At 48.3% G+C, this 23,787-nt stretch overlaps 1 protein-coding gene across 2 annotated transcripts in view; it reads left to right on the plus strand.

The window, feature by feature from the left end:
* The window catches only part of LRRC75A (leucine rich repeat containing 75A), a 261,639-nt gene that overhangs the window by 170,227 nt on the left and 67,625 nt on the right, over positions 1–23,787 (plus strand). For both annotated transcript variants that reach the window (XR_005590153.1, XM_039508123.1), the window contains exon 3: positions 13,079–13,191. Coding sequence is in view for 1 of the 2 variants with exons in the window: in XM_039508123.1 (XP_039364057.1) it covers positions 13,079–13,191 (113 nt within the window). In the remaining variant the exon portion in view is untranslated. The remainder of the gene's footprint in view (positions 1–13,078; positions 13,192–23,787) is intronic.

Here is a 23,787-nt window from a genome sequence, read left to right on the forward strand (position 1 = left end):
TCTTTGGGCTTATTTGCCTCACTGCTTGCAGTGCTCGCTGGCCCACCTAGTGTGGGGAAGGCTCCTTGCTCGATCTCCTCCTCCCCCAGCCATCTGTGCTGGGGTCAGCGACAGCCCGGCTCTTAACCAGCCGCAAGGGGTCTAAATGACAAGTGCTGAAGAATAAAGGGATCTCAGTCCGTGCGTGGCGCCCCCTCTGGGGTGCAGCCCAGTAGCTGTCGTGCCCCAGTAACGTTACACACCAGCGTTTAAGCAGTGAAGTGAAGGAGCGTTTCTGCAGGGGAATGTAGGTCAGCAAAATATCATTCCCCAGGTTGGATTGTGTCCAGGACATCTGTAATAACCACAGGCGGTCAGGCCCTGGAGGCTGCCTCTCGTGAGAGCCCTCCTTTGCCATGATTCCTGCCAGGAGCCTGACAACAGTCGGGACTCTGAGAGCACTGCCGAGCAGTGTCGTCGTCTGATTTCCTGGTTGCTCCTCTGTCTGTCTGGATCCACCTCTTGTCGTATATTTAGACTGGAAGCTCTGTGGGGCAGGGACCTGTTTTGTCTCATTTGTCTCTGAAAATTGCTTGTGGCAGCAGAGAGGGCAGAGCCCGTATGCACAAACAGTTTGAGTATTTGGATAAAATTGAGATTAGTTACACCCCTAGCTGCCATCTAACTGAAGTGTGGGATAAGTCAGATCAAGTCAGCTTGCCCCGTACGACTCTGCTCAGGGTCAGATGGTTCTTGGAGAGCCAAAAGTGAAAAACGCCAGTGCTCCTGGGCCAGGGAATTAGATTATCCAGATGTTCTGTAATGTGCTGGGGCGTTCTGTGTGCAAAGGCCACATGGCAGCCTGCACGTTTTGTGTCTTCTTTTTCTAACCAATATTTAAAATCCCATGCAAAAAAAAAAATGATGCCAATGGGAGATGAAAATATCACACCGATTGAGCTATTCTGTATTCCCTGTATGGCTTAGAGCCCTGCAACAGCATGCAAAGGGTTGGCATGGAGCAGGTTGTAGGTATCTGGAGCTGCGCAGCGCTGCATGCTCTGCCCATGGTCTGAGATTTGTGTTGGGGAGCACTGGAGTGAATTAGTCTCCATGGAGCTGCTCCACAGCCTGGGGTGAGGTTCTTTTCTCCTGATCCCTCCTGTGCATCTGCCCAGCATGCAGCCCTGCTTCTTGAGCCTACGACTGGGCTCAGGAGTTTGTCTAAGGTGAAGAAAGTTCTCATAGCCACAGGCAAGCTCAAATGTTTTAACTAGGGCTGTCGATTAATCACAGTTTTAATTGCACTGTTAACAGAATACCAATTGAAATATATTAAATGTTTTGGATGTTTTTCTACATTTTCAAATATTTGATTTCAATTTATAACACAGAGTACAAAGTGTACACTGCTCACTTTAGATTATTTTTATAACAAATATTTACACTATAAAAACGATAAAAATATTTTTCAATTCACCTCATACAAGTACTGTAGTGCAGTCTCTTTATCTTGAAAGTGCAACTTATAAATGTAGATTTTGTTTGTTACATAACTGCACTCAAAAACAAAACATCGTGAAACTTTAGCGCCTACAAGTCCACTCGGTCCTATTTCTTGTTCAGCCAATCACTAGGGCCTGGTCTACACTGGGGGGGGGTCGATCTAAGGTACGCAACTTCAGCTACGTGAATAGCGTAGCTGAAGTCGAAGTACCTTAGCTCAAATTACTTACCCGTCCTCATGGCGCAGGATCGACGTCTCCCGTCGACTCCGCTACCGCCACTCGCTCTGGTGGAGTTCCGGAGTCGACGGGAGCGCGTTCGGGGTTCGATATATCGCGTCTAGATGAGACACGATATATTGAACTCTGAGAAATCGATTGCTACCCGCCGATCCGGCGGGTAGTGAAGACGTACCCTAAGACAAGATAATGCTGTCTACTTCTTATTACAACGTCACTTGAAAATGACACTGTTGTAGCCAGCAACAGTGTTACAAGCCTGACTCTCTACAGCTTGAATGATTCTGTAGCTGGAGCCTGCAATGGACCTATATCCTCTCTGGATTGGGCCCAGCAGGAGACACGTCATACACACCGACCCGTGGGTTTACACCTACATTAATTGCAAAAATCCCGTTTAAAGCCACATTAGTGAACACACTGCCAATCATGGTTCTGTTTTCCTAGACTCCTCCAGCTCAGCCATTGATTCAGTGTGTGATTTTTGGGCGAGTCGCTTAGCTCCCCTGGCTGTATACTGCTTTGAGCTCCAGATATGAAAGAGGCAATCAGGCATTGTGATTAAAGCTTGCTACTAACGAAGTACAGAGCTGCTGCCATCCTGCAGTGGCTGCCCGTTCTTCAGAGCAATAATTTAAGAACAAGTTCCACAGACTGACTGTGCGTTGTATGAAGAAATACTTCCTTTTAAATCTGCTGCCTATTCATTTCCTTTGGTGACACTTGGCTCTTGTGTTATGAGAAGGAGTAAATAACACCTCCTTATTTTCTTTCTCCACACCAGTCATGATTTTATAGACCTCTATCCTATCCCCCCTTAGTCGTCTCTTTTCCAAGCTGAAAAGTCCCAATCTTATTAATCTTTCCTCATATGGCAGCCGTTCCATACCCCTAATAATTTTTGTTGCTCTTTTCTGAATCTTTTCCAATTCCAATATATCTTTTCTGAGATGGGGCGACCACATCTGCACGCAGTATCAAGATGTGGGCGTACCATGGATTTATACGGAGGCAATATGATATTTTCTGTTTTATTATCTATCTCTTTCTTAATGATTCCCAACATGCTGTTCACCTTTTTGACGGCCGCTGCACATTGAGCGGCTGTTTTTCAGAAAACTCTCCACAATGACACCAAGATCTTTCTAGAGTGGTAACAGCTAATTTAGATCCCAGCATTTTATATGGACAGTTGGAATTATGTTTTCCTACCGACATTCAATTTCATTTGCAATCTAATGGGTGATTTAAAAGCCGGGGTCTCTCGTTGTAAGCAATCACTGTTGGTTTTTGGGGGGTGGGGTAGGAATGTAATGGTAAATCTATGTGCGAAAAGCCCCAAATATCAAGGGGCAGTGGGACAGTCTGAAGTTATACCCGCCCTGCAGTTAAAAATCGATCCCTTTAAAGAAATCACAGATAGCTGTGATCTGAACCCACCTGAATGACCCTAGCCTGTCCCCTCCCTGAATGGGGTTGAATGAGAGGGGAAAGCCAGAGGCCTGCAGTGGCTTGAACCTGGGCTGTGATTGCTTTCTCGTGCTTTCCTGTGGGGGCTTGGGAGCCAGTTCTGCTAAAACAGGGATCTTCTCACCTTGCTCCTCCCTCCAGCTTGCACCCAGTACTCAAGCCTGCCTTGAACGAAGCACAATGGGACCAAGCCCGTGCCCTGCCCTCGCATCTTCCATCTTAGTACCTCAAATTGCTTTACCCACATTCATGAATGGAGTCTTTCTCAGCCCTCCTGCTGGGACTTCTCCCCACTAAACCGTTTAGAAGAAATGGGCCAGAACATGACGTTTCGATCCAGTCGTCCAGCAGAGCGTGAGGAGCTTTGGATCCAGTGTCCTGGGCTGGACACTTTCTTGCTTTTGCCGTTCACATAAATCACTTCTCCCAAGAGCAGAGCTCGAGAACCTGGACTACACTTTGTAGGAGTTTTTCTTTACTCTGATCACAGAGAATTAGGCTGCTCCTACTGATCCCCGCCCCTTCCCCAGTCCGGTACATTTGCATTAGAACTCCCTTGTCTTTCTGTCGTTCTCTGCCGTTCTGTCACATTCCCGTTGTGAGTCATTTTTCTCCCCCACCTCCACACCTCGTAATTGCAGCTTTCAGGATAATATTGGTGATAATTTTCAGCATAATATTATGACACGGCTGCCGCCTTTTATGCAGTGTTTAACCTTTCCATTTTCTTTCCAACAAAGAACAGCAGGAGGTTTCAGAGACAGAGACCCCAGTCTGTCTGAGTCAGTACCCTGAACTCCCTGATAGTGCTAAAGACTGAATCCATTAGCCAAGTGGCTGTTTCATCATTAAAGCTTTGCCTGAATGAAATGAACGAAATGAACACTGACTGCAACAAGCTACTCGCTATGGATCCCGCTACCGTATGCTGCAGACTCCCACGCACAGCATCCGAAGTTCGTTTATACCAGGTCACATTCAATTTTCCTTGATGGCCATTGCAGAAAGGGAGGATGGCTGGCCTGGCAGTTGAGATGTTGGATTTGGCCTCAAACTCTGTGGATTCAGTTTTCAGCAGTGCCACAGACTTCCTGTCTGACTTGGGGTGAATCCCGGAGGGTCTGTCTGCACTGAAGTTGGGAGGCGTAATGGCAGCACAGGGAGGCCTATTCAAGCTAGCTTAGCTCGCTAAAAATAGCAGCGTCGCTGCGGCGAGGTGGACTAGCCACCGGAGTACAGTCCCACCTGGGACCCTACCTACATATTCAGTGGACGAGCCTCAGCAAGCCTGGTTACACCGCTGTTTTTAGTGAGCTAGCTTCATCAGCGCTACGTTGGCTGCTTACACGTGCTCTCCTAATGGCAGCCCCTCCAGGACTTCTCTACATGGGGACCTAGCGCAGAGTAGCTAGTGTGCACCAGACAAGCCCTAAATCTCTCTGGGCATCCATTGTGCCCCTGGGAAATCGGGAATTATACTTCCCAGCCTCAGAGGAGTTTGTGAGGATAAGCACTTCGGAGGCGCACAGATAGAGGCCACATAAACATCTAATTAGAGAGAAATATAGCCACATGCTGGCCCATTGTACAGCGTTTGAATTGGGCAAAATTGTAGGCTCAGAGGTAGAGGAGCTTGTCAGGCCCTCTGCCAGCTCAGAATTCTTCCACAGCGTTTTACCCTGGCCAGCTGATGGGGCTTCTACCACCTCCTTCCCCTTTCAGAACGGTTGCTGTTGGGTGCTGAGCACTTCTGAAAATCTAGGGTGAAATCACAGCCCTGTTGAAATCAGCGGGAGTGTTCTCATTGGCTTCAGTCGTGCCAGGATTTCACCCTTGGCCCTTGTCTCGATGCTTAAATGAGAGCTGAGCTCTTTTGAAACTCTGACCACTTGTGTGGAATGAGAGTCTGTAGACACCAGTCAACATGGTTTCTGCATGCAATGCAGGATGACCAGGGCTTTCCTGAGAGCCATAACACCACTTTTACCAGCTGGTTTGAGATGCAAGTCCAAATCTGAATACAGATGCCGCCAATAGGCACCACTGAGGCTATCATATCAAATGGCCTAGCAGGAGCCACAGTCACCAAACCTCTCTTTATGACAAAAAGATTGAATGCTGGATTTACTGAATTTTCACGTTGTTATTTTTGTATCTGCCTTTTGGAGACTGGATGTATATTTTTCTGAGCCGGGGGGTCTGGTAGATCACTGGAGAGGTGACAATTCGTTGGACTGTGTGCAAAACTCCACAGCAGTGGCTTGTTATCCAGCATACAAAGCAGAGCGGCGTCTCAACAAGAACAAATTCTCGAGCCCAGTCAACAGCTTTCTCTGCATGCGTCACCCTCTCTCCCTAGTTTGGTTCCTTTATGCATTGGCAGCGTGGAAGGGAACAAAACAAATTCAGAGTTAATTGGAGGAGAAGGAAACAGTTGTTCGAGCAGGAATACAGGGTCCTAGCTAGCTAGTCTATCAATCCGGAGCCTACAAATATTAATCCCAAAGGGGAAGCTTTTGTTTTGCACCGTAGATGTTAGATTCACTTTAGTTTTTATAGTGCTTTATTGGCTTTTTCATGATGTTTTGTTTTATTCTGTTCGACTTGTTTGTGTAGCTGTCCGAGTGCCTGGCTGTGGGGGAAGGGTGCTTTATACAGGAAGTTTTAACTGTTCTTCATCGAGAGTGCTAGCCAAATGGTTTCGGTGAGATGTGGAAGAAAATGGCCGAGTTTCTGGAGATGCTTAAAACCCAGTTAATCTGGGACAATGGCAGTCCAATGAGGTCACTGGTTTTGCAGAGGTTGTCCCTTGAACAAACCCGGCATGTGAGCCATCCCCAAAGACTAGGGGAGTTCAGATCTGGATCCAAACTTTATCACGTGGCCTCGTGTCTGTAACGGGTGATCACAAAACTGGATAACTGAACACCCATCACGTTTAGTAGATTGGGCCGCTCTGCATTTTAAGTGTCTTAGTAACTGGGTGCACAACTCCGAATCATTTGAGAGACTCTGCAGAAGAGCCCTGAGTACCATACGCGGGTCAGTCTTCATGGACTGATGGAGTCAGAGTTCTAAGCACTTGCAACGTATCTGAACCATGTGAGTTCTGGGATGATAATGGGATCTCTGTTTTGTGCTCTGTTCAGTTTTTAATTCAAATTTTGTTCTGACGCCAGTGCAGACAGAGCACTGGCACGTTAAAGACATTGCTCAGAAAACTCGCTGTGCATTTAGCTATTAGAAGAAATGTCGCCACAAGCGGCTGAGTGATTTATATTCTGGATAAAGCACTTTTCATTGGTTTCTCATTTCCCATTTTATTTCATAACAAACTACTTTCTTTTGCTTTAATCAAAAGGGAACAAACAACCCACAGACCCAATGATAAATCACTTGGGGAGGCCTTGGGTTTTGTAGGTGTAAAAATTTGTGGCATTTTCGTCTCATTTTTAGATCTGCAGGGTCCTGAATGAGGAAAGCTGAAGTTGGCAGAGTGGGTGGGGAATATTTAGAGGGAGTAGATTCCTGCCCTATCTTTCAGAGATGTTTTGAGGTTTAACTAATGAAGGATTGCACAGTGCTTTGAGATCCTCCAGTGCAATAGGCAATAGGAAGTTCTCCACGTTCTTGGGTGCTCATTCAAAACACCAACCTTCCTAGTGTTTATCTATTGCTGATTAAAAGGAGCTTTGGAGTGTGTAGCAACTAGGTGTTATGGGGCCCTATCCTGAGAGGTGGTAGAAAGAAATGTAACTCCCGCGAAGCCCTCTCTCTCGGTCTTCTGATGTATTGTAGATCCCGATTTAGGAAACTATCAGTGTTGAAGAAAGTACTTAGGCATGTGCTTAACTTTAGCTTGTGCGTAAGTACTTTCCTGAATAGCTCTGCGCTTAAGCATATGCTTAAGTACCAGAAATGGGTCCCTAATCGCTAAACTTAAATCAACAGATGTGGCTGCTAGCCACCTTTTAAAGTTTGGTTGTCAAGTCATTCTGAAACTGCTTCCAACTCATCTCTGACATGAACCTTCTCTTAAAGCTGACTGTTATTACAAAGATACTTCGAGTTTCCACCCGAGCTGTTGAAAGCATCCATCATTGCCTGTTGTCTCAGATGAGGGATGGGATGCAGACGATACTACTGATTCCATCCCTTCCCTCTATCAGTTCACACAGATAGCAGTAGCTATCTGTCTCTGCTGAATTAAATCAGCTCTTGATTGATGTATGTTATGCCTTAAGAGCGCGGGTCGGCTTAGCAACAGGTCTACACCAAAATTTGAGGATTTTAAGCTCTATTGAATTATTGAATATCTAATACATTGTTGTTTTGTTTACCTGGAGTGTTCACGGGCATGGAGCCCCTCAGCTCCCAGCGGCTGCGATTCGCCATTCCCAGCCAATGGAAGCTGCGGGAAGTGGCAGCCAGCATGTCCCTCGGCCTGCGCCACTTCCTACTGCTCCCATTGGCTGGAAGGGCAAACTGCGGCCACTGGGAGCCGAGGGGCTCCGTGCCTGCGGACGCTCCAGGTAAACAAAACATCCCGACCTGCCAGCAGCTTACCCTGACGGGCCGGGCGCCAAAGTTTGCCAACCCCTTGAAATATAGGGTCGGCTTATGAAAGAGTCATACCGTTTTTGCCATTTTTACCTATCCATCTTGGGGGTTGGCTTATAAACGAACGGGCTAATGAACGAGTATATACGGTAATTGTTTCATAGCATTTCCATTGCATAATTGGTCAAAATCCACTTTGTGGCTTGATTAATTGAACATTTATAATATCTTTCTCTATACCCTCCTGCTTGGGTGATTTCTGGGGTGAATATAGAGAAAACGTTCCACAAATGACATATATAAAATATTCAGCTCACAGCCATGTTGGAGCGCTTAGATTCCTAAGAGAGGCTCTGGGATGTGACATCTTAGTGAACTCTCCCGTCTGACTCCTTCCGATGAGTAACAAAACACAGAACAATCAATGTGCATAAACAGCAATGGCCATCAAAGCCTAGGACAATCAGTGTTTCTAGGGCTGTGTATTCGGGATGTCTCTCTCCTCTTAAATGTGCACACAGTTTCTTGGTCCCACATTTCATAGCTGACGACTGAATGGTGAGAGTTCATTAGAATGCCTCTGTTGGCATAACTCTCCTACCCAGGGGAGGCAGTTGGCAGTGGATGGACTGTTCCATGTGGAGCGTGGCCTGGTTAATGAAGCCAGAGGTTGGGTTCATTGTGCCTTGTATTGAGCATGGTGTAAATCAGCGACACGCTGCTCACCTAAAATGAGTCCGAATTCAAGACGAGGCTCAGAAATGAGGCTGGAGAAGGCAGCATGGACCACCTGAGACTATCAAAGGCAGAGAGGGATCAGGTCAGGCAGGCTTCCAGAGGAGGTGAGAATGGCCCCTGCCACCACCCATCACAGATTGCTGTCGGGGAGGAGGGTCTCCCCTAATGATCCTGGCAGGACGAGAAGACTGAATCGCTGGGGCCATGCTCCCGGCGTCTTCGTCCCGCTGAGGGGAGAGTGGGCCACCAAGACCCATCCCCCACCAACTGCATGCTGTTGAATGGAGTGTGGGTCCCATCACCTGTAGATATCTGCTGCCAGGGTGGGGAGGAGAGGCCGCTGGCCACCAGCCACTTCCCACCAAGTCTCCTTGCTGTGGGCCGGGCAGGACATGGGGGAGCAGGTGGTCCCCAGACCCCGGTGCATCGTCAGGGAGGTGAAATATTTATGGCTCTGCCACGCTGCGCACAGTCCGGGCTCGCTTGCTCCCAGCTCTTTGCATCTGTGGCCCACTTGGGAAGAGCCACTTTTATTTTTTAGAGATGATAATGGGTCCAGAACGATTGTGCTGCCGAGCCTGGGACTGACCTGCTTGCTGGAACTGAGCCCGTGTAGTGTAGGGACGCAGCCCACGACGTCTCTCTTAACGCTAGAGGTCTGAGGCACAGTTAACACAAAGAACAGGCAGGTTTTTATTTCCCCATGTGGGACATGTACATTCTGCACCCAGATCCTGAGCCTGCTGGGAAGTGCGGGAGAAGTTCTCCTCTCTGCTGTGTCTTTCGGCTCTTCGGGGACCATTATTCAGGATTTCCAATTGAGCCTTTTTTTATTGGGCCATCTGTATCCTGTCACAGGCCGTCTCACGGTAAAGCCCCGATACCAAACGGGCTCTCATTGATTTCAAATGATTTACAGTTCGATTAGCTTTCTGGACACGCTGCAGTTGGGAAGGCGTTTGCCTGCAGCGGCCATGGCAGTCGTATGATTTCTTACTTTGCTCGGACTTCTCATTGTTCACACCAGAGAACTTTAAGCAGAAGTTTCTCTCCCCCCCCCCGCCTCGGTGCAGAAGTTGCACCCTGTAGAGTGGGGCTGGATGCGCAAGTCACTCTCCCATACCAAGAACACAGGCTGGCATTAGCCACTTGCAGTAGCTGGCCCTAGAGATTTCCAGCATAGCACAGAGTGGGGACCCCCTGTCTCTCCGCGCAGGACTCAGGGTGAAAGTAACTTAAAGGACTTACCACATCAGAGTCCTGAGAAGGGGGTGGGATCTCAACCAGAAGAGGTGGGCCTTTAAATCCCAGGCCCTTTAAATCGAGGGCTCTGGCTGTGAGAGAGCCGCGTGCTGGCTGCAGAGCCAGAAATCCTCCTCCTCCCCCACCCACCTCTGGCTCTACTGCTTTTGTCGGGCCTCTCTCTTCGCTCCCTAAACCTGCCTCCCAGCCAAAGCTATTTGCAAGGTTTCCCAGCAGAGCCAGGCATTCAGCTGGAGGCTGGGACTGCATGGCCAAGAGCCACATGCTCCGTGCACCAACAGAACCGCTTTGTATGCACACACGTGCCGATGGCACAAAGAAGTTCAGACCTCAGCAGAAAGACAACAGGCTGTTTGGCATCTGACAGCGGAGCAGGGGAAGAACCGCAACCATAGCATGCTTGCTTCTTTGCTGCAATCCTTGATTATTGTTTTTGTGATGGGGGATGTTTAATCTTTGACATTTCATGTGGCAGCTTTAAAGGGGAAAAGACAGGCAGCAGAAGACAATAGCTAATCAGCTGGAGACTGGTCGAGTACTTGGCCTAATGACAATGAGAAATGAGAGCCAGAAGCTCCTGGGAACCCACACAGTCTGTCTCCTGTCTGCATGCTGTTCCCCGTGCATGCGTCTGCGTGGGTGTGTGCAACTGCCTGGATGGTTGGGCCCCGGAGTTCTGTTCCAGACTCTGCCACTGCTTGCATGGGTAACTTCCTTCGTCTCTTAAGCCATGTCTACACTATGAGCGCTACTGTGGCCACAGCTGCAGCGCTGTAGTGCCATAGTATAGATGCTTCCTACTGTGTCATAAGGGTTTTTTCCCATCGTTGTAGTTCATCCACCTCCCGGAGCAGTGGTAGCTAGATGGTTAGATGCATTCTTCCCTTGACCCAGCCAGGTCTACGCCAGGGGTTAGGTCAGCATAGCTGCAGGCCCCGGGAGTGACACAGCTCTCAATTTTAAGTGTAGACCAGGACTCGGTGTTTGCCCTTCCGCAAAACGGGGTTAGCAGGAACAGAAGGGCGGTATGGATTAATTAGTCAATGTGCATAAAAGGCATTGAGAGCCTTGAATGAAAGCGTCTGTATCAAAGCAAAGTAAGATTATTATTATTATTCAGTATGAATAGATGAGCTTCCACAAAGCCTGTCTGAATCCCAGGAGCAGGAGGCAGTAACTGACCATACACTGTGTTCTCTGTAAGCCAGATTCTTAAATCTCCCACGGAGCTTTGTCTGTGTGCAGACACCCTCCTGCTGGCTCTACGTTTCCCACCACGGCATGACAGCGCTGTTCGGAGGCGAGGAGCACAGGAGCATGTAAAGGACTAGAGAGAAAGTGAAGGGGTGACTCTGGAATAGAAGTTTCATAAGAGGGGGGTTTTCAATCTAGCAGACAAAGGTCTAACAAGAGCCAATGGCCGGAAGGTGACACTGGACAAATGCAGCCTGGAAAAAAGCCCCGGCTTGACCAAAAAAGCCCAACCCTGATATTCTATGATTCTATGAAAGGTGCGAATTTGTAACTGTGAGGGTAGTTCTCCACTGGAACCCTTTCTCAAGGGAGGAGGTGGATTCTCTATCACTGGACATTTTAAAGTCAAGATTGGATTCTTTTCTAAATTAATTCAGGGAAGCTTCATGGCCTGTGTTACACAGGGGGTCATGCTACATGATCCCAGATGTTACTTTTGCCCTGATAATCTAGGAATCCATGTTTCAGTCAGGTTTCTAACAGACTTCCTGCCGCTTGCTGTGATGATTCACCGTTCCTGATTTCCTATTTTTAATTTAAGCACCTGCTTAAAATCGTTCAGTTGCTTTTAACAGCTTCTCTTGGGCTCTTCGCACATCTTGTATTAAACCCATCAGGGCTGCGTATTATTTGCAGACTCGTAGCAAACGGAGATGAAAAAGACCTATTACATCATCTAGTCTGTTCCTCTGCCATTGCAAGCTTGTTCCCTTCACCACTGTATGCTCCCCAGTGTTTTGTGCTGTCCATTTAAAAATATCTTTGTGTTGGAGCTTCTGCTGCTTTTCTCAGGGCAAGGGCTCTCAATCTGGGGGTCTTGGACAGGTGTCAGGACCACACCGCCCTTCTCGTAGGGCAAAGTGGGGAAGGGGCTCCAGGTTGGATTGTAGAATGGAAACAGGTAGGAACTCTGGTTTAGGATCTTGTTCTACAGTCTAACAGACTGGATATAGCCCCTTGTGGCACCCCAAATGATTCTTCTTCTGGCTTGGTGTTTACAACCTTCAAATGTGTGTGGAGGGTCCTCTCTTCTCCTCTAAGCTACCACAGATCTGAGCTATTCCTATGCAGGGTGACTAATCTTTTGCCATCAGTTGCTCCAAACCCTTAAACACTTTTATTTCTCTTCCCCTGAACTCCTTCCAGTTCATTGACACGTTGAAGGTATTGAGGCGCCCAGAACTCAGTGCAGTGTTGCAGGGCCTCTGCTCCTCCCTGAAGCCTAAGGCAAGGCCTGGTCTCTCTTTGAGACATGATACAGCTGCTCATGAAAGCCCATAGACAGGTGCTGGAGAATGAACCAGAGGGACGTGGGTGATAATTGCTCAGAGACGGGTCGCTCCTAGGACAGCAGTGCTGGATTTAGTTGTCCTATCTTTCACATGGCTGTTTAATCTGATCAGGCAATATGTTATGATGTTTAGGGGCTCCCAGTTCTCCCTGGCTTCAGAATGCCATCTTTCCTAACCCTGAACCCGCAAGGATGGGTTGTCCACTGGAGTCCTGATTGAGAACTCGGTTGCCAGCTGTATCAATGACTACCGGAGAAGGAAATGGGAGGGCTGGTGGTTTGTCGAGAACTGATAACATGTTCAGAACATCATGCGACACAAGCCTTGCCCCAGCAGGCTGACAGTCAGACAGAGTGGATAAGGCACACGGGGAGCAGATGTTCTGAACTAGCTCACATCACTTCTCCTGTAACGCTGCGTACGGAGGCCTTTTGGAGTGGGTCAGTGTTTGTGGGTTTTGTGATGAACTGAGCGGTTCTCCCTTGGGTAACCGAGCGCCTCAGCAGCACTGTCGTGTGCAGAACAGGGCGGTGACTTGGTTATGCATGCTGGCCGTGTGGTATTTTAATGATTGATAGTCATTGTTTTCCAGTGGTTGATTTTGATTTTTCAGAACAGTCCCATGGGGCTTGACGTGGGACCCAGTGCGTGAGCCACTTCTGGGGCAAAGCAGCTCCACTGTATTGCAAATGGACTCGGCTCTTCTCTTATTAATGATCCCATGAAGCGGCATTGCTACAAATAACCTACCTGGCATCCTTCCCTTTGCCTATGCAGGAGGGAGACTCGTTTGGAGCCATGGAGAAGGTCTGCAGGCAGCTGACCTACCACCTCAGCCCTCACTCGCAGTGGAGACGCCAAGGCATCATGAAGAGGAAGCCGCAGTCCTGGTGAGTCAGCTTCCGAAAGCCGTGCGGATTGATTGTTTGACATTTCCTCCCGCCCCCCCCCCGGCCGGATGCTTCTAGACGCGTTGGTGTCACTTTAAGGTCGGAATGGAAGGCGATCGCTTCTGCCGCGGTGATCGGCGTTTGTGGGTTGGTAGCTGTACGTGAGCCATCGGGGAGCAGAGATTGTTTCCCCGGAATCAAATTTATTCATCGTCTCAGCTGCATTTCCCGTGCTCCCGGCAACACTAATCTGTCCGTGCCACCGTATCTGTGCGTTGACTCACCCCGTCCCTTGAGGCAGAGGTGAGAAGCCTCCTGTGCTCCTGGGTAGATTTAACTCCTGGGAAATGCGCTGCTTTAGTACGGACAGCCAGTGCGCTCTGCAGGACGCTGGCCAACTATCTCCCTTGCAAATGACGTCAATTCCCTTTGGTTATGGCCTAGGGGCTTGATTCTGCACAGCACAGGTGTGGAGTGTTGCACCTGTAAATCCTGGGTAAAAAGGGAGGAACAGGTGAGCTCCTGGGAACCCGACCCTACGCTGAGGAGTGTGCTGGCCACTAGGTTGCTCTTGCCTAGTAATAGGAGTGAGACCTACGTGGGGAGTGTAGAAATAAGGGCCTTATTAGCATGATGAGGATTATGCTTACCCCAGGTCTCCTCCAGCATACCTAGTCACAGACCTCTGCACTCCTCTTACCCAAAGCATTTGTGAACAGGGGGGCAGGTGCATAGGAGGCTTGATACTTGCACCCAGTCCATGCGGCAGAGTTTACCTAGCATTTACCCTCCTCTGCCGTCACTGTCTCTTTGGCTGGGCTTTGCTTGCCACTGGGACGACACCCGCTCTTAACTGTCCTTGGAGAATTCACTGTTTCTGCTGCAATGTACCTGCTTTTCTGCCCTGGTTCACATTATGCAGGGACTTGGGGGGATGCAGGCTTAATTGCTATGATGCTGATGTGTGCATTCATCTTTGCAGCGCTAGACAGAGCTCCTGGGGCTTAAATCTGCCAGGCCAGTTGGTGTAACGTATCTGAATTAATCAACTGCACTGGGGATTTAGCAAGAAGGGCTTTAGGATGGGATTTTCAAAAGTTACAAAGGGACTTAAGTACCCAACTCCTAGTGAAAGTCCAATGGGAATTGGGTGCTTAACTCTCGATGAATCTCACTCTTATTAAATCAGCGTTTGCATAGGAGGGTGCAACCCTCTCCCTTTCTAAATCTCTAGCCCTTCCCCCTTGTCCGTTTTGTACTCGCTGTCAGGGAAGGCTGCATGAAACTTCCACAGCTGGATAAATCCTTAGCTGACAACTGTTGTATTCCCCATCAGAGTCTATGGTGTAATGGGATGATCAGAGACAACACTAGTTTGTCCGGGTTAGACTTTCTGCTCTGGCAGTTAACATACAAGCACAGCAGCTGTGTTGTTGTGAGACATCTTGGCTTTGTGATGATCTGCATAAAGGGAATTGTGGGATTAAAAACAGCCCAGGGGAAGGGGAGGAAAACATCTAATTAAAATGAACCATCTTAACCCCTCCCCCCCAAGCTCCTCAAAAAACCCAGCGTCCCTGCTCTGTGTGTGTCCCAGAACTCTGCAGCCTAGAAGCACATGGCTAAGGCAGCATTGACAGAAATCCAAAAGGTCAGCTGTCTGCCTGGCATGGCTGATGCGGCGTCTCCGGTAAGGTCAGCGTCAAGTGCATGCTGTCTCCAGGCCATCGGTGGCTTGTTTCTTTCTTTTCCAAGGGTGCAGGTTCAGTTATTGCCATCTCCTGGCACAATTAAAAGCCCTGCTTGTCAGCTCAGCACTAAGCTCTGCGTTAGCAGCTCTTCCGCTGGAGCCACCTCGTGGCAGCTCTAGCTTGAGTGTGCAGGTAGGCGGGGGCATTGCTCACTGCAGGACAGGAGTCTGTACCTGCAGGAAGAGTCTTGAGCCCTCAAGAATCTGACTGTCATGTCGTAGGAAAAACACCATCTGTCCTTAGATCGGCAGGTGAAAAGTGGAAATGGCCGCTAGATGCACTTCAATGGAAGAGTGTGCCAGGCCCTGGTTCCTCAAATGGAGCAGGTAGTCCCAGACAGCGTTGGTTTGTGCATTGGCCTGCTAAACCCAGGGTTGTGAGTTCAATCCTTGAGGGAGCCATTTAGGGATCTGGGGCAAAAAACTGTCTGGGGAATTGGACTAAATGACCTCCTGAGGTCCCTTCCAACCCTGATATTCTGTGATTCTGAGTGCCAGATGGGTTTGTTAGAAGGGAATTGGGTTCTCTGCTTTTCCCTTTCACTGCTCATGTGGAGGAGGGAAGCTACTTCTTCTATTCATCTCCTCTTTCTCCGGCTTGCAGAAAAGCAATAAGTCATCCTCCTCCGCGCTGGAAATGGCCATTAAGCATCCCGGTATGAGAGATTCACGGGGAAGTCTGCCATGCCACGACATCCCTCTATCCATCATGTCATCGACTGTAGTTAGAGGATCCCAGCTGGTGGGGTATCTCCTGGCAGTCTCTGATTATTGCATGATGGGGTTTCTTGTGCCTGTGTTAGAGTGGAGCTGCGCGGTAACAATTCGTGGATACTGTCTATTAATTTAGTAGTTTAGTTTAATAGCGAGGTTGTCAGGAAAAACAAGCAGGAAGGGGAACAGTGGCTCAAGATAAGCCACTCCTCAGGAGGCTCCTAAGAGTCATTGAGAGACGATACCCCAATGATGAGCTTTGAAGGTTCAGCCTCTTAGCTCTCGCCGACGTACAGAATTGATTCTGAGGAGCAGGGATGAAGTCTGGGAAAGCGCAGGGGAACTCTGGCTGGTTTAAAAGGACTCTCTCAAGAGGAGAGGAGTTGTTTGGAGGGACCAGACTTCCTACAGGCTTACCATCCCCTGTGTAGGAAGATAGCCGTGTGTGCTGACTGTTTGTGGTTTGAAAAATCCTCTCTGAATGTTTTGTTGCCCCTGTGAAAACAAGCACTCCCTTGGTTTTAAGACAGCTGTTCTGTCACTGGATACCGCTGGTCACAGACTCCCACAGGGGGGAAATGCAGGTGTCTGAACTCGGTCAGATCAGCAGGGTCAGCACAGTTGATACCCAGAGTGCGCTAGCCCGGGGTCCGCTCTGAGAGGGGGAGAACTGTGGAGTTCTGCCCAGGAGAGGCAAAGGCCTGAGGTGGGTGGTGCACATGCAGAGAGACTAGGAAGGGGACAGAGGTGCAGCTAGCTCCATAGCTCGGAGAGCGCCTTCCTCTGACAGGCCCCTGGCCTAGCAGGGACACTGGCCGCCTCTGGTACGGCAAGTCCCATGTTTTTGTGATACCGATGGGTGCTGACATAAATGGCACAGCTCTCCCTTGCATGGCACGCAGAGCCAAGTAGCAGAGTTTGAGTGGTACAGGATTCAGCCATGGAATCTCTTGCTATTACATTTCTGTAGCATAGGCCTTGCCAAACACCACACCCCTGTGCAGCACTGTCCCCTTGTCTGATTGCTAATCACTGCTAATGACTGACTAATGACTGTGTCCTCATTTCTGGCTGTTTGTGTTGTGGTTGTAGCTGTGTTGGTCTCAGTTAGAGAGGGTGGGTGAGGTAATGTCTTTTATTGGTTGGTGAGAGCCCAGCTTTCGAACCCCACCGAGCTCTTCTTCAGCAGCTAACAAATTCTCTCCGAGTTCTGCTCTTCTGCAGCAGGGTGAGCTGAGTTCTAGCCCTGCTGAGGGCATCAACGTCTGCTGAGCTGTCGTGCGCTTCGCAGTGACCGCAAAAACCAGGGCCAATAAAAAGCAAAGAATGTAACATTGCCAATCAACACCACACACCCCAGGCAAACAGCTAGGATGGAGGCCGAGGCAAACATCTGTTGCATGCAGGATTATTTAGTCTCGGGGTTATGTTTTGTGCGTCTTTGTTTTTATTTTGTAAAGAAAGGGAAGGTGACAGTAGCTACAGGAGTCAGATTTATAATCAGCGTTGTATGATATTAACTTGGGGCCCCCCGTGTCATCATGTCCCTATTGTAACAGGTGCAGCACAAACACATAGCAAGAGACAGTCCCTGTTCCTAAAAAGCTTCTGATTGAAATACACAAGACGGACAAAGGGTGGGAGAGGAAGAGGCACAGAGAAATTAAGTGATTTACCCACAGCCAGATAGCACATCAGTGGCGGAGAATCAGCATTAGAACCCATGTCTCTCCTGAGATTTGTCCTTCTGCCCTAACCACTAACATTGTCGCTAGGTAGTCCAGCGGCAAGTGCTTTAGCAATGGCTCAGACTGGGAAGTAGAATACCTGCAGTTTCACACGACTGTTGTTCTAGGATTTTTAAGCACAGTGTGTAATTAAACCATTGGACTGATGTGGATTAGCTATTAGATAAGCAAAACCGTGGCAGATCTGCGCACCTCGTGCTCGGAGATCTGCTCTGCTGACTTTAATAAAAGAGCAGGGCAGGAGCACCCGGTCGAGTTGTTGTTTACTGCAGGTCACATCCCACTGGGTGTTCTCAGCACATGGTGCAGCGTGGTAAATGGGGAGCGCGGTTGTTGGTTTGTCCTAATTTTTTTCTGATTAGAGGAGGAAATGGCCACCCCTTGCCATCCTATTAGCATGTAATTAAACCTGTGCTGCTGTGGCAGTGGGGAGCTCTTCAGGGCTGAAGAATCTTAAGAAACTCTGTAAAACAGATTTTAAAAAGCCCGTTTTGTGCCATTCTCTCTCTAATTATTGGTTCTCTCTCTGCGTGTGTGTGTCTGGCCCCCCCCCGCCCCCCCACCGCCCCGAGACCTAACTGGCTTTAGCTCGGAGCCCTGTTGTAAGACTCTACTTTCTCCTTTGGAAGAAGCGAGAAATAGTTGAGGTTTTTGATAATCATAATTGCAAAGAACTGAGATTCATCCACAATGTAAGTCCAGTTATGGCCACGTACTTGAGGCAGTACTGGGATGAGGGCTGCATCCTGTACACCCTATCACACAGCTAAAACCTGACAAACGAGGGCTATCCTGGCTGTAGTAATTAAAGAATTCTTGGCCCTTCGCATTAGAATGGTGGCACGAGGCCATCTGTCCTGCAACTCAGGTAGATTCCCCCTGTGCTTTTGATTGGGTCGAATGATTCTCTTTTCTCTCCAGCCTGAGCTGGAGTGTGCTGTTAAACAGCTGCAGTGTTGATCCCTACGCTTCTGCATACATTGACTTACTCCTTAGGGGCTCCCAGGTGCTTAATTATTTAATATACCTGTGTGTACCGTAATGTGCTCTGCGATGGTTAGGGACTGTGCGCTCCTATAGAGCCTTTCATTATTAAAACAATAAAGCACTGAGGGGCAGTTTTCCTCTCTTCCTCGCTACTCAGACTAGCTGGTCCCAATAACTCTCTGACACTGAATTTATGGACTCTATTTCCTGGCTGCCGCCATCCACAATCCTACAATTCTTCACTTTGCTGCACTTCAACTTAATTAGCAGTTGGCTCCAAACGACACAGAAATGGGTCTTGAGAACCTGTATTTGCATAAATCGTTTTGCAGGTTAATGAACTTTGTCATAGTGGAGTAATGAGCAGAAGTCCTTTTGGTCTCTCATGGAGTTGGAGGGGAGCTCTGGATAGACTCTGTATGCTGAGATGAAGTTGAACCATAAATAAAACACACGGGCCTGTAGGAATAGCTAGTTTGTCTTCCTGTTCTTTGTGCTTTTCACACTGCATCCTGTTCTGCTGCTTTTCTTCTCACCTTCTGGTCTTCATTTGCAGAGCCTAACATGGCCAATAATCGTGTGATTCTGGGCTTTGTAAAACTCCCCTCTCTCTTTCTCAGCAACGCCACTGACACGTTTTTCTCTGCTCCTCAGTCCTTTTTGCAATGTCTTATGTGTGGTGATACAAGGTTCCTCTGGGGACAAGTTGCATCCTCCATTATTAATGGGCCCGCCAATGAGGAAAGGCCCTCCTCAGGAAATTATTTTTATTTATGAAATCTTAATCTCCTTAATGCCCTGTTCATGCTGCCATTGAAATGGCTTTACCAGCAATGTTTAAACTAGATGACCCAAACTTTAGGGGATTCAGGTTTGGAATCCATCTCCAAATTTCAATCACTCCCTTATCACCCATGGGCAGAATCAGCCCTGGAAACCCAGTAACCCCCGGTCTTTGGTGTGGCAGAGATCCAGATCATAATACAGCAGTATGGTGTTGGGTCTGTCTTTGGCTTAAATGCAATTGTTGCTAACACTGTTCTAGGTTACTATCGCGACCCAGGGTGGGATTGCCTGTTGTTCCAAGTTCTGCATTGTACAACCCGGGGGGTTACTGTATAGCCTGCTTCAGCTGCCCTGGCTCTCCATCAAAGAGTAAAGAGTCCTGTCCGTGTTTTCCAAGGTAAACCTAGAACTAAGCCTAGGACTGTGATGGATTCACTCATAGTGCAGGCAGAGCCACAGGGACCATTGTTTGTTGAAGGAAAAGGCGTGGGCTTCGTTGTGCGGTGCGTGTTCTCCTTGTGTTCCAATGGCAAGTCAGTAACGTAGCCGTTATTTACAAAAACGCACCCTTGCTCTGTCACAGCAATTAGCGAACAAACGGCCTGTTCTGACGGCAGTATGAAAGTAAAGGATTGTAGTCCCCGGAGTCGACTGATTCAGTGTCTCTGCTGCACAAATGGAGCAATGAAAGGATCCATTTGTTCCTGCCACGAGCAAGCATCCCTTGGAATGAGTGTATGATTTTCAGTTTTCTCTCTCTCGGCTGTTGGGGTGTCTCTTTCCCAGAGCAGCTCTTCAGAGGACTGTTTTCTGCGTTGTCATCTGTGGTACTGGGAACGGGCCACCCAACGTAGCTGGATGTGGAGGGAAACCCAGGGATGGGAAGCATCTTACTACTCATGGCGAGTGAACGGAGGGAACGGGGACAGTTTGTTGCCCAACAGTGTTCAAAACTGACCGTGTGCGGTATAAACCATTGCTGACAGTGCAGGGCATTACTAACAATAACACCTCCCTCTTACATAGAGCTTATCTCCATAAATCCCACAGCGCTATGCAAAGGAGGTCAGTACCATTAGTCTGTTTTGCCAATGTGGGAACTAAAATGATGTGACTTGCCCAAAATCACCCAGCCAGTCAGGGGCAGAGCCAGGAGTAGGGCCCATGTCTCTGCAGGACTAGTCCAGTGCTCCGTCCACTAGGCAACATGGCCTCCCTAATGGTGAAGAAGACATAAAACGCTTTTCACGAATGAGTATGACACCCTCTCAGGCAGGTAGGTGCTATACGGATATTCCAGATGGGGGAAACTGAGGCACAGACAAGGTGACTTTTCCAAGGTGTCATAGCATGTCAGTCAGGGTCAGAGCTCAGAATAGAACCCAGGGGTCTCGGAATCCCTTCACCTGATCTCACCACTAGAAAATGCCCCTTTTCCATGTTCTGCTTGAATATCTAGGAAAAGGAGGGGAATGAGATCTCGAAAGCCTCTGGCAGAGAAAGGGGGTCAGGAAGTTAAAGCCCAGGGGCAATGCCCAGATATTGGGGGTCCCAGTATTACCATATTTCCTGAGCCGTTGAGTCCAGATTATCTATAATAGAGAGACTGCAGGCAACATGACACCACTGACCTGCAGGTTCTTCCTCTGGCCAAGGTGGAGCTGCAAACCGGAGCATGTCCTGACGTGATTCTGGAAGGTATTGCCCCCATGGCTGTTAAATCCATTTATCCATCACTTCCCACCCCGTGGGATGAGCCTGACATTTGGCTTCCTGCAGGCCATGCAGTGTTTTGGGCTGCAGTTGGATCTCTCTCTCTAACCCCATGGTTGGTTTACCTGCCCCTTGTATGGCAGCTGCTCGACAGAGGAGCCGCTCCAGGGTACCCTTCGGGCAGTGGATTCGCTCCCAAGAGAGGGTATATTCAGACATCAGCCATTAACTGAGGCAACACCAAGCCCCATGGAAAGGGTTGATCACAGAGCTGTGCGTTTGGGTACTGCCAGAAACCAAGTGTCTCAGTATTTGTAGCTTTTTATTTTGTTAATAGCCTTGTTGGACTTTGGGGTGTGCAAGTCATTTATGAAGCCAAAATAACCATGAGATCAGGTATTGTCACCATATCGACACCATCGAGGGACTGAAATCTCCCGAGAAGGCTGGATCACTCATTCTCTGGGACCGGTAAATGGCTTTTGACTCATTTAAAAATAATACCCCGAAGCTTGAGAAACATAAACATGAAAATTAGAACCCATACGCATATGTTGCTTATATCGGCTATTTCTTGTGGGTCCCTTTTCAATCTTCCCATTGCTTCATAGGCAGCATTTTATCCGTCTGCCTGAGTAGCTTTGTAGATTTTTCCAAAGTGGACTGTCACGGTGATCTCTGAGTTATAAGAGACATAGGGCCTGATTCTCCTCTGACACCTGCTTTACGCCATCGTTATTAATCGATTACAGTTGAGTTACTCCCGACTTGCACTGACGTGAGATCAGAAACAGGCCAGCAGTAGGTGGGCAGCGTTGTATACTGTGAAACGGATGAATTCTTCAGGTTAGCTGTCGTTAAAGCGACGGCACCAAAATGGGAGGTTTATAAATAGAAAGTTTTATCTGCTCTGTGGATGTCCTGTACCGTCTGCACCTGTCCTTGTGGTGCCATAAAGTAAGACCTCCCTCTGAGAGCCCTGCGTGGGCATGCATGCTGCGCGCAAAAAAAAAAAAAAAAAGGTGTGAAAAATAGCCTTCCTTAAAGGTCTGCCAAGTAAGATACGTCACCTCCTAGGATGAGATCCATGTGTTAACTTAACTCATTAGGATGAACGTGCTGGTGTGAAGCTGTTCCTGCCTCACTCTGCCATTTCTGAGCGATGTAGTCACTGTCTGGAGACAATAAAACTACTTCTACTGCCTAAGAGATGATGGATTTTCCTTTTTCTTTCCCTCTCCCCTCACCCCTCGCTATATTAGTCTTGTAAAATTTTCAGACTGCAGCCTGTCTAATGTTCATTCGTCCTCTCTCCCTCCCTCTCTGGGGATGAATTCTGTATAATAGCCGGCAAATGAAGTCCGAATTTGAAAGGTGTAAATACAAAGCCAGACATCACCTGCTGCTGCTACCATCTGATTTGCAGATGCTGGGAGCTCCGGACCTAAATGATCCCTTCTTTTAATCAGAGGGGGAGGGGGAGGAGGAAGCTTGCTTTTCGTTTCCTACATGACGATTCATGACCGTTAATGAATATTTTGGGTTTTTTTCTGTTTCCCCACTAATTATGGGAACCGTACAGGCGGCGGATGCCTTTGTGGGGTGCTAATGGGCTGTAGCTAATGTTACTGGCAAGTACTTCCTTAATTAGAATGCTGTATCTTTATGATAATGGTGCGTTGGTGTGTCCTACCTGTCAGGGCTGGGCCTGTTAATGCTCTGACTCATAACTGCCTGGGTAACACGTCCATTGTGGTTGGCAGCATGGCGTCGTCAACTGGTATAATTTATCTGGGCCCGTGACTGTGCCTGTCTGCTGTGACTGTGATTTTGTTTACACTACAGCTGGTTAGATGCATGGGGAGGGCCAGGAGGAGTGTAACTGATCCCTGCAATCCAGAACAGCGGGGAGTCCGTTGGAGGGGAAGGAGCTGGAAACGTGCTAAAATCAGCGCTCTCTGGGTGTTAGTCTAATCTCTCACTGTAATTAAAACACTGGCCTAGCTAGAGGATTAAGATGCATCCAGAATACTGCAGTAATGGGCGGGGGGCTACCGAATAGCTTTCACACCTGGACTGATTATCTTAAAATTAGCCAATCCTATTCCATCGCGGCCCAGTCCTGCCTCCACTTAAGTTCTGCCACTAATTCAGTGGGAGCTGGACTGGGACTATTGTGAGGTACAATCCTGAAAAGGATTCAAGGCCTGTTTTTTATGGAGTGGTCAGTACCTCTGTGAAAAGATCCTTTTCTTTAACATAGACCTGTTTCCATCTCAGGTGCTGACACGAAGGGGCCTCCATACGTCACCTGAGGCCGTGGCATCCCTCCGGCTTGCTAGTGCAGGCTGAAGTCATGGAAGGAGGTTCTCTGGGTTGGGAACCTTTCTGTAGCCTGGGGGATGTACAAAGCCCATTTGCCTCCCTTTCAAACACCGCTGCAGTAGATTCATTGAATGGCACATGGCATTCTGGTAGCCCCTTCCATCCCAAAATCTTGAAGCACATGAATTAAGACCCACAACAGGCCCAAGAGGTAGCCAGGATTCCAGGGTGATGAGAGTTTTGGAAATCCCTAGGTACATAAATATTATTATTCCCATTTCACAGCTAGGTAAAATGAGGCTCAGAGAAGTTAAGTGACTGATCCAAGATAAAACAACCAGGAATAGAACCCAGGAGTCCTGACTCCTATTCAACTTTATTTTAACTGTTCTTCAGTTTGGAAAAGAGGAGACTAAGAGGGGACATGATAGAGGTATATAAAATCATGAGTGATGTGGAGAAAGTGGATAAGGAAAAGTAATTTACTTATTCCCATAATACAAGAACTAGGGGCCACTAAATGAAATTAATAGGCAGCAGGTTTAAAACAAATAAAAGGAAGTTCTTCTTCAC

Source organism: Mauremys reevesii, linkage group 20 (genome assembly GCF_016161935.1).
Source record: "Mauremys reevesii isolate NIE-2019 linkage group 20, ASM1616193v1, whole genome shotgun sequence".
Lineage (NCBI taxonomy): Eukaryota > Metazoa > Chordata > Testudines > Geoemydidae > Mauremys > Mauremys reevesii.